Raw genomic sequence first — 15437 nt, 5'->3', positions numbered from 1 at the left:
CCGCTGCGCGCGCTGATTGGCGGAGGGGCGGTTGGGGCGGCTGCTATTGGAGGAGGCGGTGGCCCGGCGTGAGGCCGCGGCGCGGGCCGGGGGTGGCGGCGGCGGCGGCAATGGAGGGTGGGTGAGGGGCCGGGGAGGGGTCCCGGGGGTTTGTTTTGGTAGGGTCGCCTTGGGGAGGGGTCAGCGATGGGGATTTGGGGTGTAGGGTGTCTCGGAGGGGGGCGGTGGTGGGGGCAGTTTTGGTAGGGTCTCCTGTGGCAGGGGTGTTTGTGTTTATGTAGGGTCGCCCATGCCTGGGGTGTTTGAGGGGTGTTTATGTGGTGTGTGGGGGGTGTTTATGTAGGGTCGCCGTCCTCGCGGGTAATTATGTGGTGGGCGGGGTGTATTTATATAGGGTCTCCCATGGTGGGGGGGGGGGCGTGTTTACATGGGGCTGGGGTGTTTATGTAGGGTCTGTCATGGGGGGTTTGTTTGTTTATATAGGGTCCGTCATGGGGGGAGGATTTGTTTACGTAGGGTCTCCGGGGGGGGGGATATTTGTTTATGTGGGGCTGGGGTGTTTGTTTAGGTAGGGTCTCTCATGGGGGCTTAGTTTGTCTATGTAGGGTCTCCCATGGGGGTTTGTTTGCATGGAGGTGAGGTGTTTGTTTACGTAGGGTCTCCCCTGGCTGTTATTTATGTAGGGTCTCCCACGCGTGTTTGTTGACGTAGGGTCTCCCGTGGCTGTTGTTTACGTAGGGTCCCCCACGGGCATTTGTTTACGTAGGGTCTTCTACAGACATTGTTTACATAGGGTCTTCCCCGGCTGTTGTTTATGTAGGGTCTCCTACGGGCATTGTTTACATAGGATCTCCCCCGGCTGTTGTTTATGTAGGGTCCCCCATGCGTGTTGTTTATGTAGGGTCTCCTACAGGCATTGTTTACATAGGGTCTCCCACAGGTGTTTGTTTATGTAGGGTCTTTCCCGGGTGTTTGTTTATGTAGGGTCTCCCACGGGTGTTATTTATGTAGGGTCTCCCATGGGTGTTTTTTTATGTAGGGTCTCCCCGGCTGTTGTTTACGTAGGGTGTCCTACGGGCATTGTTTACGTAGGGTCCCCCACGCGTGTTTGTTTACGTAGGGTCCCCCACGCGTGTTGTTTACGTAGGGTCCCCCACGCGTGTTGTTTACGTAGGGTCTCCTATGGGCATTGTTGACGTAGGGTCTCCACGCCTGTTGTTTACGTAGGGTCCCCCACGCCTGTTGTTTACGTAGGGTCCCCCACGGGTGTTTGTTTACGTAGGGTCCCCCACGCCTGTTGTTTACGTAGGGTCCCCCACGCGTGTTGTTTACGTAGGGTCTCCCTGGCTGTTGTTTACGTAGGGTCCCCCACGCCTGTTGTTTACGTAGGGTCTCCCCGGCTGTTGTTTACGTAGGGTCTCCCACGCCTGTTGTTTACATAGGGTGTCCTATGGGCATTGTTTATGTAGGGTCTCCCCGGCTGTTGTTTACGTAGGGTCCCCCACGCGTGTTGTTTATGTAGGGTCCCCCATGCGTGTTGTTTACGTAGGGTCCCCCACGCGTGTTGTTTACGTAGGGTCTCCCCGCCTGTTGTTTACGTAGGGTCCCCCCTGGCTCTTGTTTACGTAGGGTCTCCCCGGCTCTTGTTTACGTAGGGTCTCCCCCAGCTGTTGTTTACGTAGGGTCTCCTATGGGCATTGTTTACGTAGGGTCCCCCACCCGTGTTGTTTACGTAGGGTCCCCCCCGGCTCTTGTTTACGTAGGGTCTCCCCGGCTGTTGTTTACGTAGGGTCCCCCACGCCTGTTGTTTACGTAGGGTCTCCCGGGGCGGGGCCAGCGCTGGACGCGGCGGCGCTGGAGCTGCTGGAGGCGCTGGAGCGGCTGCAGCAGAGACGTCACCTCCTCAGCCAGCTCCTGCGGCAGGTGACAGCGGGGACGGGGACGGGGACGGGCCACCCCCCCGGGGACGGGCCACCCCCCTGGGGACACGCCTGGGGACATGGCACCCACCCTGGGGACATGTCACTTGCCGTGGGGACACGCCTGGGGACGGGCCACCCCCCTGGGGACACGCCTGGGGACATGGCACCCGCTGTGGGGACACGCTTGGGGACATGGCACCCGCCGTGGGGACGTGCCACCCCCCATGGGGACGTGCCACCCACTGTGGGGACATGTCACTTGCCGTGGGGACACGCCTGGGGACGTGCCACCCCCCTGGGGACACGCCTGGGGACATGGCACCCGCTGTGGGGACACGCTTGGGGACATGGCACCCGCCGTGGGGACATGGGTGGGGACATGGCACCCACCACGGGGACGTGCCACCCGCCGTGGGGACACGCCTGGGGACATGTCACTTGCCGTGGGGACGTGCCACTCCCCTGGGGACACACTTGGGGACATGGCACCCACCACAGGGACACGTGGGGATGTGCCACCCAGCGTGGGGACACAGGTGGGGACATGCCACCCCCCATGGGGACATGTGTGTCCCCAGGGGTGGCTGTCCCTGTCCCTGTCCCCCGTGACCCCATGTCCCCAGGGGTGGCTGTCCCTGTCCCCCATGACCCTGTGACCCCGTGTCCCCATGTCCCTGTGTCCCTAGGGGTGGCTGTCCCTGTCCCCTGTGACCCCGTGACCCCGTGGTGTCCCCGTGTCCCCAGGGGTGGCTGTCCCTGTCCCTGTCCCCCGTGACCCCATGACCCCGTGTCCCCGTGTCCCCAGGGGTCACTGTCCCTGTCCCCCGTGACCCCATGACCCCATGACCCCGTGGTGTCCCTGTGTCCCCAGGGGTGGCTGTCCCTGTCCCCCGTGACCCTGTGACCCCGTGGTGTCCCCATGTCCCCAGGGGTGGCTGTCCTTGTCCCCCGTGACCCCGTGTCCCTGTGTCCCCAGGGGTCACTGTCCCTGTCCCCCATGACCCCGTGACCCCATGTCCCCGTGTCCCCAGGGGTCACTGTCCCTGTCCCCCATGACCCCGTGACCCCGTGTCCCCGTGTCCCCAGGGGTCACTGTCCCTGTCCCCCATGACCCTGTGACCCCGTGACCCCGTGACCCCGTGTCCCCAGGGGTGGCTGTCCCTGTCCCAGGCCCGTTACTCCCTGGGCTGTCACCGCGTCCCGTCCCTGCAGTACGGGGCCACCATGGTCCCCCGCGTCCGCGTCCTCCCCAGGTAGGGGACACCGGGGGGGGGACGTGGGGACACCGGGGGGGGGGGGACATGGGGACACCGGGGGGGGGGGACAGGGGGACCCGGGGGGGGGGGACAGGGACACGGGGTGGTGACAGGGACACGGGGGGGGGGAGGTGACCTGGGTGTCCCCAAGGGGGGTAACACTGAGGGGTGTCCCCATTTTTTTGGGGGGGGGGTGACACCGATGTCCCCATTTTTTGGGAGGGGGTGACACCGGTGTCCCCATTGGGGGGTGACACAGGGGGTGACACGGGGGTGTCCCTAGCTTGGGGTGGGGGTGGCGGTGACGTGGGTGTCCCCAGCTGGGGGCGGGTGACACAAAGGGGTGTCCCCGGTTTGGGGGTGACACTGATGGCACCATTGGGGGGTGGCAGGGTGACAGGGGTGTCCCCACGGGAGGTGACACCTGTGTCCCCTGTGTCCCCCCCCCCCAGGCAGGACCCGGGGGGAGCCCCCCACTTTGAGGAGGTGCCGGGCACGGGGGGGGACCCCGATCCGCAGCAAGGGGGGGGTGATGGTAAGGGGGTGCTGGGGGTCCCATGGGTGCTGGGGTCCCTGGGGGGCCCATGGGTGCTGGGGGAGGATTTGGGGTGCTGTGGGGGTCCCATGGGTGCTGGGGGAGGATTTGGGGTGCTGGGGGGTCCCATGGTTGCTGGGGGGGGGGATGTCGTGGGTGCTAGGGGGTCCCATGGGTGCTGGGGGGATTTGGGGTGCTGGGTGGGTCCCATGGGTGCTGGGGGAGGATTTGGGGTGCTCGGGGGTCCCATGGGTGCTGTGGGGGGATGGCGTGGGTGCTGGGGGGATTTGGGGTGCTGGGGGTCCCTGGGGGTCCCATGGGTGCTGGGGGGTCCCATGGGTGCTGTGTGGGGGAGGGGATGTCATGGGTGCCGGGGGTCACTGGGGGTCCCATGGGTGCTGGGGGGATTTGGGGTGCTGGGGGAGGTCCCAGGGGTGCTGGCGGTCCCTAGGGGGGGTCCCATGGGTGCTGTGGGGGTCCCATGGGTACTGGTGGGGATTCGGGGTGCTGGGGGGATCCCGTAGGTGCTGGGGGAGGATTTGGGGTGCTGGGGGGTCCCATGGGTGCTGGGGGTCCCTGGGGGTCCCATGGGTGCTGGGGGGTCCTGTGGGTGCAGGGGGGATTCCCAGGGGTGCTGGGGGAGGATTTGGGGTGCTGGGGCGTATGTTGGGGTGCTGGTGGTGTTCCACGGGTGCTGGGGGATATTGGGGTGCTGGGGGTCCCATGGGTGCTGGGGGAGAATTTGGGGTGCTGGGGGCTCCCATGGGTGCTGGGGGTCCCTGGGGGGCCCATGGGTGCTGGGGGGATGTGATGGGTGCCGGGGGTCACTGAGGGGTCCCATGGGTGCTGGGGGTCCCATGGGTGCTGGGGGTCCCATGGGTGCTGGGGGAGGATTTGGGGTGCTGGGGGGTCCCATGGGTGCTGGGGGTCCCTGGGGGTCCCATGGGTGCTGGGGGAGAATTTGGGGTGCTGGGGGGATATTGGGGTGCTTGGGGGTCCCATGGGTGCTGGGGGAGAATTTGGGGTGCTGGGGGCTCCTATGGGTCCTTGGGTGGGGTTTAGGGGTCCCTAAATATTTTTGGGGGTCCCTGACCTCTGCCCCTCCCCGCAGGGCTGCGGCAGCGCCGGGTCCCCTGAAAAGGGGTGCCCCCCCCGAGCCCCCCCGACCCCCTGGCCTGGTTCGGGGTGCTGGTGCCCCCCAGCCTGCGGCAGGCGCAGGGCAGCTTCGTCCAGGGTGAGGGGGGTCCCCAAAATCCGGGGGGGTCCCCAAAATCCGGGGGGGTCCCCAAAACCCGTGGAGGGGTCCCCAAATTTGGGGGTCCCTAAACCCGGGGGTCCCCAAAATCAGGGGGGAATAGAACCTGGAGGGGGGTCCCCAAAACCCAGGGGGGGTCCCCAAGAACTGGGGGGGTCCCCAAAACCCGTGGAGGGGGTCCCCAAATTTGGGGGGGTCCCCAAAATCCAGGGGGGTCCCCAAGAACTGAGCGGGTCCCCAAACCTTGGGGGGGTCCCCAAACCTGGGGGTCCTCAAACCCAGGGAGGGGTCCCCAAAATCGAGTGGGGGTCCCCAAAACCCGTGGAGGGTGTCCCCAAATTTGGGGGTCCCCAAGAACAGGGGGTCCCCAAACCCGTGGAGGGGTCCCCAAAATCCGGGGGGTCCCCAAACCTGGGGGTTGTCCCCAAATTGGGGGGTCCCCAAATTGGGGGGTCCCCAAATCTTCTGGGGGTCCCCAAACCCGGGGGGCGTCCCCAAAATCCAGGGGGTCCCCAAATCTGGGGGGGCCCAAATCATGGGGGGGTGGGGGGTGTCCCTAAAGGTCACGACCCTGCGTCATCTCCTTGTCCCCGTGTCACCCCACTGTCCCCTGCCGTGGCCCCTGTCCTCCCCGGTGACCCCTGACCCCCTCCATGACCTCTGACCCCCCCCGTGTCCCCTGTCCCCAGGGGTGACGGTGGCGGTGGAGCTGGCGGGGCTGCAGGGCGCCGTGGCGGCCGCTGCCACCCGCTACCGCGCCCTCCTGCGCCGCAAGCGTCACCTGGATGGGGACACCGGGACCCTTGGGGACACCGGGACCCTTGGGGACACCAAGACCCTTGGGGACACCGAGACCCCAGGTGACACCGGGACCCTTGGGGACACCGAGACCCCGGGGGACACCGAGACCCTTTGGGACACTGGGACCCTTGGGGACACCAAGGACCACGGGGACACCGAGACCCCAGGTGACACGGGGAGCCCGGGTGACACTGAGACCATGGGGGACACGGGGACCCTTGGGGACACCGAGACCCCAGGTGACACGGGGACCGTTGGGGACACCGGGACCCTTGGGGACACCGAGACCCCGGGGGACACCGAGACCCTTGGGGACACCGGGACCCTTGGGGACACCGAGACCCCGGGGGACACCGAGACCCTTTGGGACACTGGGACCCTTGGGGACACCAAGGACCACGGGGACACCGAGACCCCAGGTGACACGGGGAGCCCGGGTGACACTGAGACCATGGGGGACACGGGGACCCTTGGGGACACCGAGACCCCAGGTGACACGGGGACCCTTGGGGACACCGGGACCCTTGGGGACACCGAGACCCTTGGGGACACCGAGACCCCGGGGGACACCGAGACCCCCGGTGACACAGAGACGGAGGGTGACACGGAGATGGCGGGGGACACCAAGGACCACGGGGACACCAAGACCCCAGGTGACACGGGGAGCCCGGGTGACACTGAGACCATGGGGGACACGGGGACCCTTGGGGACACCGAGACCCCAGGTGACACGGGGACCGTTGGGGACACCGGGACCCTTGGGGACACCGGGACCCTTGGGGACACCGAGACCCTTGGGGACACCGGGACCCTTGGGGACACTGGGACCCTTGGGGACACCAAGACCCCAGGTGACACCGAGACCCTTGGGGACACCGGGACCCTTGGGGACACCGAGACCCTTGGGGACACCGAGACTGTTGGGGACACCGGGACCCTTGGGGACACCAAGGACCACGGGGACACCGAGACCCCAGGTGACACGGGGAGCCCGGGTGACACTGAGACCATGGGGGACACGGGGACCCTTGGGGACACCGAGACCCCAGGTGACACCGAGACCGCACGTGACACAGAGGCCGCGGGTGACACCGAGGACCGTGGGGACACCGAGACCCTGGGGGACACCGAGACCCCCGGTGACACAGAGACGGAGAGTGACACGGAGACGGCGGGGGACGTGGTGACGAGCGGGGACGCGGGGACCGCGTGACGCAGGACACGGAGAGCGCCGGGGACACGCCTGCAGGTGACACGGGGACCCATGGGGACATGGGGACCCACGGGGACACGGGGACCACGGGTGACATGGGGACACGGGGACACAGGGACCACGGGTGACACAGGGACCTATGGGGGACAGGGGGACCCATGGGGACATGTGGACCATGGGTGACACGGGGACCTATGGGGACCATGGGTGACACGGGTGACACGGGGACCCATGGGGACACGGGGACCTATGGGGGACAGGGGGACCCATTGGGGACCCACGGGTGACACGGGGACCCAGGGGGACATGGGGACCACGGGTGACACAGGGACCTATGGGGACATGGGGACCATGGGTGACACAGGTGACATGGGGACCCAGGGGGACATGGGGACCCATGGGGACCACGGGTGACACAGGTGACAGGGGGACCCATGGGGACACGGGGACCTATGGGGACACGGGGACCACAGGTGACACGGGGACCCATGGGGACCATGGGGACACGGGGACCCATGGGGACCACGGGTGACAGGGGGACCCATGGGGACACGGGGACCTATGGGGACCACGGGTGACACAGGGACCACAGGTGACACAGGGACCCATGGGGACATGGGGGGACCCATGGGGACCTGGGGACTGTGGGTGACACAGGGACCTATGGGGACCATGGGTGACAGGGGGACCCATTGGGGACCCACGGGTGACACGGGGACCTATGGGGACCACAGGTGACACGGGGACCCATGGGGACACGGGGACCTATGGGGACACGGGGACCATGGGTGACACGGGGACCCATGGGGACATGGGGACCATGGGTGACATGGGTGATGCGGGGACCCATGGGGACCACAGGTGACACGGGGACCCATGGGGACATGGGGGGACCCATGGGGACCTGGGGACCGTGGGTGACACAGGGACCTATGGGGACATGGGGACCATGGGGACACGGGGACCTATGGGGACCACGGGTGACAGGGGGACCCATGGGGACATGGGGACCTATGGGGGACAGGGGAACCCATTGGGGACCCACGGGTGACACGGGGACCTATGGGGACATGGGTGACACGGGGACCCATGGGGACACAGGGACCTATGGGGACATGGGGACCATGGGTGACACAGGTGACACGGGGACCCATGGGGACCCAGGGGGACATGGGGACCTATGGGGACCATGGGTGACACGGGGACCTATGGGGACATGGGGACCACGGGTGACATGGGGACCCATGGGGACACAGGGACCCACGGGGACCCAGGGGGACCTATGGGGACCACGGGTGACAGGGGGACCCACGGGTGACAGGGGGACCCACGGGGAGCCGCCCCCAGGTGACACGGAGCCCCCGAGGACATCCCGGGTGACACGGCGCCCGCCTGCGGGGCACGGCGCTGCCACCGCCCCGGTGACGGAGGCCACGGAGGCCACGGCCACCCCGGGGCCACCAGCTCCTGCCACGTCCCCGTCCCCGTCCCCAATAAAGGCGCGGCGGCGGCTCTCGGCTCCGTGTCACCTCCTGTCCCCAGCCCCGGGCCACCAGCTCGGTGCCACCCGGCCGCCATCTTGGTGCCACACCCCCTTGGTGTCACCCGGCCGCCATCTTGGTGCCACTCTGATGTCACCAGGTGGCCATCTTGGTGCCACTCTGATGTCACCCGGCCACCATCTTGGTGCCACTCTGATGTCACCTGGCAGCCATCTTGGTGCCACCCGGCCGCCATCTTGGTGCCACTCTGATGTCACCTGACCACCATCTTGGTGCCACTCTGATGTCACCAGGCGGCCATCTTGGTGCCACACCCCCTTGGTGTCACCCGGACGCCATCTTGGTGCCACTCTGATGTCACCCGGCCACCATCTTGGTGCCACTCTGATGTCACCTGGCCACCATCTTGGTGCCACACCCCCTTGGTGCCACCCGGCCGCCATCTTGGTGCCACTCTGATGTCACCTGACCACCATCTTGGTGCCACTCTGATGTCACCAGGTGGCCATCTTGGTGCCCCTCTGATGTCACCCGGCCGCCATCTTGGTGCCACTCTGATGCCACCCGGCTGCCATCTTGGTGCCACTCTGATGTCACCAGGCGGCCATCTTGGTACCACACCCCCTTGGTGTCACCCGGCAGCCATCTTGGTGCCACTCTGATGTCACCTGGCGGCCATCTTGGTGCCACTCTGATGTCACCAGGTGGCCATCTTGGTGCCACACCCCTTGGTGTCACCCGGCCACCATCTTGGTGCCACTCTGATGTCACCTGGCAGCCATCTTGGTGCCACTCTGATGTCACCTGGCAGCCATCTTGGTGCCACACCCCCTTGGTGTCACCCGGCCGCCATCTTGGTGCCACTCTGATGTCACCCGGCCGCCATCTTGGTGCCACCAGGGTGCCACCCGGCCGCCATCTTGGTGCCACTCTGATGTCACCCGGCCGCCATCTTGGTGCCACCAGGGTGCCACCCGGCCGCCATCTTGGTGCCACTCTGATGTCACCAGGTGGCCATCTTGGTGCCACACCCCCTTGGTGTCACCCGGCCGCCATCTTGGTGCCCCTCTGATGTCACCCGGCCGCCATCTTGGTGCCACCAGGGTGCCACCCGGCTGCCATCTTGGTGCCACTCTGATGTCACCAGGTGGCCATCTTGGTGCCACACCCCCTTGGTGTCACCCGGCCGCCATCTTGGTGCCACTCTGATGTCACCCGGCCGCCATCTTGGTGCCACCAGGGTGCCACCCGGCCGCCATCTTGGTGCCACTCTGATGTCACCAGGTGGCCATCTTGGTGCCACACCCCCTTGGTGTCACCCGGCCGCCATCTTGGTGCCACTCTGATGTCACCCGGCCGCCATCTTGGTGCCACCAGGGTGCCACCCGGCTGCCATCTTGGTGCCACTCTGATGTCACCAGGTGGCCATCTTGGTGCCACACCCCCTTGGTGTCACCCGGCCACCATCTTGGTGCCCCTCTGATGTCACCCGGCCGCCATCTTGGTGCCACCAGGGTGCCACCCGGCCGCCATCTTGGTGCCACTCTGATGTCACCAGGTGGCCATCTTGGTGCCACACCCCCTTGGTGTCACCCGGCCGCCATCTTGGTGCCACTCTGATGTCACCAGGCAGCCATCGTGGTGCCACACCCCCTTGGTGTCACCTGGCGGCCATCTTGGTGCCACTCTGATGTCACCCAGACGCCATCTTGGTGCCACACCCCCTTGGTGTCACCCGGCCGCCATCTTGGTGCCACTCTGATGTCACCACCCTGTGGTCACCTTGGCTCCGCCCACCGCCCCCCCCCCCCCAGGCGATGCACGGGGCGGCAGCCATCTTTTGCCAACGTCTATATTTATTGGGCGGGGCCCCCCTCGCCCCGCCCCCCCCAAGCCCCACCCCCCCAACTCGGGGGCGGGGCCAAGACACAACAACAACTAGAGGGAAAGGGGGGTGGGGGGAGGGACACGGGGCGGGGCTCGACGGAGGGGGGGCGTGGCCAGGTGGGCAAAGGGCGTGGCCGGGCAGGCAGGGGTGTGGCCAGGCTCGGCCCCGCCCCCCGGGGGGCGGGGCTAGCGGATGGTATAGCGCACGTAGGGCACCTCGATGTCGGCGTCGGTGTCGTCGTTGCAGCAGAGCTCGAAGACGAGGGCCTTGACGTGGCGGCCGACCTTCTTCTTGGAGACGCGCGCCACGATCTCCGTCATCCTGGGGGACGAGGGGCGGCCGCGTCACCCGGTGTCACCTCCCCCGCCCCACCCCCCGCCCCCGCGGTGGCATCGGCCCGTGGCGGCCACCGCCACGGAGAGCGGCACCCTACGGGGACGCGGCCGCGGGGTGGCAGCACGGTGGCCTCCACCATGGAGGTTGACACCCTACGGGGATGTGGCTGTGGGGTGGCTTCACGGTGACCATCAGTGGTGGCCATGGGGTGGCATCGTGGGGACCATCAGTGGTGGCCACCACCACAGAGACTGTCACCCTACGGGGATGTGGCCATGGGGTGGCATCATGGTGACCATCAGTGGTGGCCATGGGGTGGCATCATGGTGACCACAGTGGTGGCTTCCACCATGGAGATCGTCACCCTACGGGGATGTGGCCATGGGGTGGCATCATGGTGACCCCAGTGGTGGCCATGGGGTGGCATCACGGTGACCACAGTGGTGGCCACCACCATGGAGATCGTCACCCTACGGGGATGTGGCCATGGGGTGGCATCGTGGTGACCACCAGTGGTGGCCTCCACCACAGAGACTGTCACCCTACGGGGACATGGCCACGGGGTGGCATCATGGTGACCATCAGTGGTGGCCATGGAGTGGCATCATGGTGACCACAGTGGTGGCTTCCACCATGGAGATCGTCACCCTATGGGGATGTGGCCATGGGGTGGCATTGTGGTGACCATCAGTGGTGGCCATGGGGTGGCATCACGGTGACCACAGTGGTGGCCACCACCATGGAGATTGTCACCCTACGGGGATGTGGCCATGGGGTGGCATCGTGGTGACCACCAGTGGTGGCCTCCACCACAGAGACTGTCACCCTACGGGGACATGGCCACGGGGTGGCATCATGGTGACCATCAGTGGTGGCCACAAAGTGGCATCATGGTGACCACAGTGGGTGGCCATGGGGTGGCATTGTGGTGACCACCAGTGGTGGCCTCAACTATGGGGACTGTCACCCTATGGGGATGTGGCCATGGGGTGGCATCGTGGTGACCATCAGTGGTGGCCATGGGGTGGCATCATGGGGACCACAGTGGTGGCCATGGGGTGGCATTGTGGTGACCACCAGTGGTGGCCTCAACTATGGGGACTGTCACCCTACGGGGACATGGCCACGGGGTGGCATCATGGTGACCCCAGTGGTGGCCATGGGGTGGCATCACGGTGACCACAGTGGTGGCCACCACCATGGAGATCGTCACCCTACGGGGATGTGGCCATGGGGTGGCATCGTGGTGACCACCAGTGGTGGCCTCAACTATGGGGACTGTCACCCTACGGGGACGTGGCCACGGGGTGGCATCATGGTGACCATCAGTGGTGGCCATGGGGTGGCATCACGGTGACCACAGTGGTGGCCACCACCATGGAGATCGTCACCCTACGGGGACGTGGCCGTGGGGTGACATCACCTCAAGGTGACCTCAGCCACGGGGACTGCCACCCTACAGAGATGGGGCCACGGCCAAGACCTGTCCCTCACCCATGGGACGTGTCCTTCACCCCAAACCTCACGTCCCCCACCCACGGGACCCTGTCCCTCACCCACGGGACGCGTCCCTCACCCCGAGCGCCCCCCACCCACGGGCGCCCCCCACCCACGGGCGCCCCCCCGGCCCCTACGGTTGGTCGTGGCGCTCGCGGAGCTTGGCGGCCGGCATGAAGAAGGAGTAGAGCATGGAGACGCCCTGCGACAGCATCGTGATCTCCAGCCGGTGCTCCTTCTGGGGGGGGACACGCGCGCGGGGACGTCGGGTGGGGCGCAGAGCACCCAAGGGTGCCCCACGGTGCCCCACGGCGCCCCACGGCCTCAGGGGCACCAGCCACCGTGGTGGCCGCATCTCCCCATCTTCTCGCTGGGGTGTCCCCCTCTTAAGATGGTGTCCTCCAAAGGGACGTAGGGACGCTGGGGGGGTGTGTGTGGGGGTGGGGCGCAGGGCACCCAAGGGTGCCCCACGGTGACCCACAGCACCCCATGGCTGTGGGGGGCACCAGCTACTGTGGTGGCCGCATCTCCCCACCTTCCCCTGGGATGCCCCCTTTGGACTTGGGGTCCTTTTGGGGGACATGGGGTGGGGCCCAAGTGCCCCCCCAGCCCCCCAAGTGCCCCCACGGCCGCCCCACCCCCCTCCCAGTCTCCCCCAGTCCCTCCCAGTGCTCCCAGTACCTTGAAGTAGGCGAGGAACTGGCGCAGGGTCATCTCCTGCCCGTCGGGCTGCAGCCCCTGCACCTCAAACCGGTCCCACAGTGTCCACTCCACCTCGTAGTACTGGGGGGGGGGGGGGGTGTCAGACCCACGGCGTGGGGGTCAGACCCACGGCGAGGGGGCTCAGACCCACGGCGAGGGGGTGGAACCCATGGGGAAGGAGCCATGGCTGGGCACAAGGACCCAAGGGGGGCAACTGGACCGTGGGGTGACTTGGGGCACCTATAGGGTCCACTGCCACGGTATGGGGCTGGGTTCTATGGGTCAGGGAGCCGTGGGGCAGCGCCCCAACCCCACCAAGACCCCAACCCACCTCCTGAAGTCAACCCCCACCCAACCCCATCCCTTGTAGGGCAGCACCCAGTAGACACCAGGTCCACGAGGCCCCTGTGGGACATCTATAGGGTCCCCCGCCACGCTATGGGGCTGGGTTCTATGGGTCAGGGAGCCGTGGGGCAGCACCCCAACCCCACCAAGACCCCAACCCACTTCTCCAAGTCAACCCCCACCCAACCCCATCTCTTCCAGGGCAGCACCCAGTTGACCCCATGACACACAGGGCACCTATAGCGTCCCCCGCCACGCTATGGGGCTGGGTTCTATGGGTCAGGGAGCCGTGGGGCAGCGCCCCAACCCCACCAAGACCCCAACCCACCTCTCCAAGTCAACCCCCACCCAACCCCATCCCTTGTAGGGCAGCACCCAGTAGACACCAGGTCCACGAGGCCCCTGTGGGACATCTATAGGGTCCCCCGCCACGCTATGGGGCTGGGTTCTATGGGTCAGGGAGCCGTGGGGCAGCACCCCAACCCCACCAAGACCCCAACCCACCTCCTGAAGTCAACCCCCACCCAACCCCATCTCTTCCAGGGCAGCACCCAGTTGACCCCATGACCCACAGGGCACCTATAGCGTCCCCCGCCACGCTATGGGGCTGGGTTCTATGGGTCAGGGAGCCGTGGGGCAGCGCCCCAAGACCCCAACCCACCTCCTGAAGGCAACCCCCACCCAAACTCCCAACCCCAACCCACCAACTCCCCCCACCTGACCCCACCTTCACCCAACACCCCCTCTCCCCACCGCCCCGGGTCACCTATAGGGCGCCCGCCGCCGCTATGGGGCAGCCCCCCACCTTGTTGCGGGGGCAGGCGAGGGGTTCGGAGAAGCCGACGAAGGGCAGGGCCAGGTTGAGGAAGGCGTTCTTGTAGGAGGCCAGGCGGCGGTGGCCTTGGACCAGCTTGTAGAGCTCCAGGCAGGCCAGGCCCACCACCGCGCCCGTCGTGGTGGCGATGGCCGGGATGATCTTCCCCGCGATCAGTTTGCTCTGCCCCGTATGGAGGCACCTATAGGGAGCGGGCGGGGCGGGGGGGGGGCGCGCGCACCCCCCCCCGGCTGCCCCCCCCGCCGCCGCTCCCCTTCCTGGATCTCCCAGGGGGAGGGTCTATAGAAGCGGGGTGGGGAGGGTCTGCAGGTGCCTATGGGGCCTATAGGCACCGAGGCGAGGTGCAGGTCTATATGTCCCAACAGCCCCGTATGGGCCCTACAACCCCCCTATGTCCCGACAGCCCCATATGGGCCCTACAGTCCCCTATGTGCCTTACAGCCCTGTATGGGCCCTAGAGTCTCCTACGGGCCCCATAGGCACCGATGTGACCTGCAGGCCTATATGTCCCGACAGCCCCATATGGGCCCTACAACCCCCCTATGTCCCGACAGCCCCGTATGGGCCCTACAACCCCCCTATGTCCTGACAGCCCCGTATGGGCCCTACAGTCCCCTATGTGCCTTACAGCCCTATATGGGCCCTAGAGTCTCCTACGGGCCCCATAGGCACCGATGTGACCTGCAGGCCTATATGTCCCGACAGCCCCATATGGGCCCTACAACCCCCCTATGTCCCGACAGCCCCATATGGGCCCTACAACCCCCCTATGTGCCTTACAGCCCCATATGGGCCCTACAGTCCCCTATGTGCCTTACAGCCCTATATGGGCCCTAGAGTCTCCTACGGGCCCCATAGGCACCGATGTGACCTGCAGGTCTATATGTCCCGACAGCCCCGTATGGGCCCTACAACCCCCCTATGTCCCGACAGCCCCATATGGGCCCTACAACCCCCCTATGTGCCTTACAGCCCCATATGGGCCCTACAGTCCCCTATGTGCCTTACAGCCCTGTATGGGCCCTAGAGTCTCCTACGGGCCCCATAGGCACCGATGTGACCTGCAGGCCTATATGTCCCGACAGCCCCATATGGGCCCTACAACCCCTTATGTGCCTTACAGCCCCATACGGGCCCTACAGTCCCCTATGCACCCTATGTTCCCCTATAAGCCCTACAGCTCCATACAGGCCTTACGGTCCCCTATATGCCCTAGAGTTCCCTATGGGCCCTATAGGCACCGATGCGAGCTGCAGGCCTCTACGTCCCGACAGCCCCAAATGGGCCCTATAGGCACCAAGGCGAGGTGCAGGCCTATATGTCCCAACAGCACTCTATGGGTCCTATAGG

The 15437-nt window shown here is 66.3% G+C and overlaps 2 protein-coding genes across 2 annotated transcripts in view; one reads left to right on the top strand and one right to left on the bottom strand.

Moving 5' to 3' along the window:
* The first annotated feature begins 67 nt into the window (after positions 1-67).
* VMA22 (vacuolar ATPase assembly factor VMA22) lies at positions 68-4850 on the top strand. The gene is made up of 5 exons (XM_072848909.1): positions 68-117; positions 1817-1923; positions 3072-3175; positions 3631-3713; positions 4825-4850. Exons 1-5 carry the CDS (start codon positions 111-113, stop codon positions 4848-4850), a joined length of 327 nt encoding a protein of 108 aa, XP_072705010.1. The 5' UTR covers positions 68-110.
* Positions 4851-10326: 5476 nt separating this feature from the next.
* UBA1 (ubiquitin like modifier activating enzyme 1) overlaps positions 10327-15437 on the bottom strand; it is a 49735-nt gene continuing 44624 nt past the window's right edge. Inside the window, 4 exon segments of the mRNA XM_072848943.1 lie at positions 10327-10693; positions 12343-12443; positions 12887-12988; positions 14058-14249. Of these exon segments, the coding sequence (XP_072705044.1) occupies positions 10558-10693; positions 12343-12443; positions 12887-12988; positions 14058-14249 (531 nt within the window). The 3' untranslated portion in view covers positions 10327-10557.

Source organism: Ciconia boyciana, chromosome 34 (assembly GCF_034638445.1).
Source record: "Ciconia boyciana chromosome 34, ASM3463844v1, whole genome shotgun sequence".
NCBI classification, from domain to species: domain Eukaryota; kingdom Metazoa; phylum Chordata; class Aves; order Ciconiiformes; family Ciconiidae; genus Ciconia; species Ciconia boyciana.
The sequence above is the reverse complement of the archived record's forward strand: the minus strand, read 5'-3'. Positions and strand labels throughout refer to the sequence as shown.

Excerpts from the sequence above, each read along its gene's own strand:
- VMA22 (XM_072848909.1), top strand. Across the intron at positions 3,176-3,630 it reads CGCGTCCGCGTCCTCCCCAG|GCAGGACCCGGGGGGAGCCC; the intron begins GTAGGGGACACC and ends CCCCCCCCCCAG. Across the intron at positions 3,714-4,824 it reads GCAGCAAGGGGGGGGTGATG|GGCTGCGGCAGCGCCGGGTC; the intron begins GTAAGGGGGTGC and ends CCCTCCCCGCAG.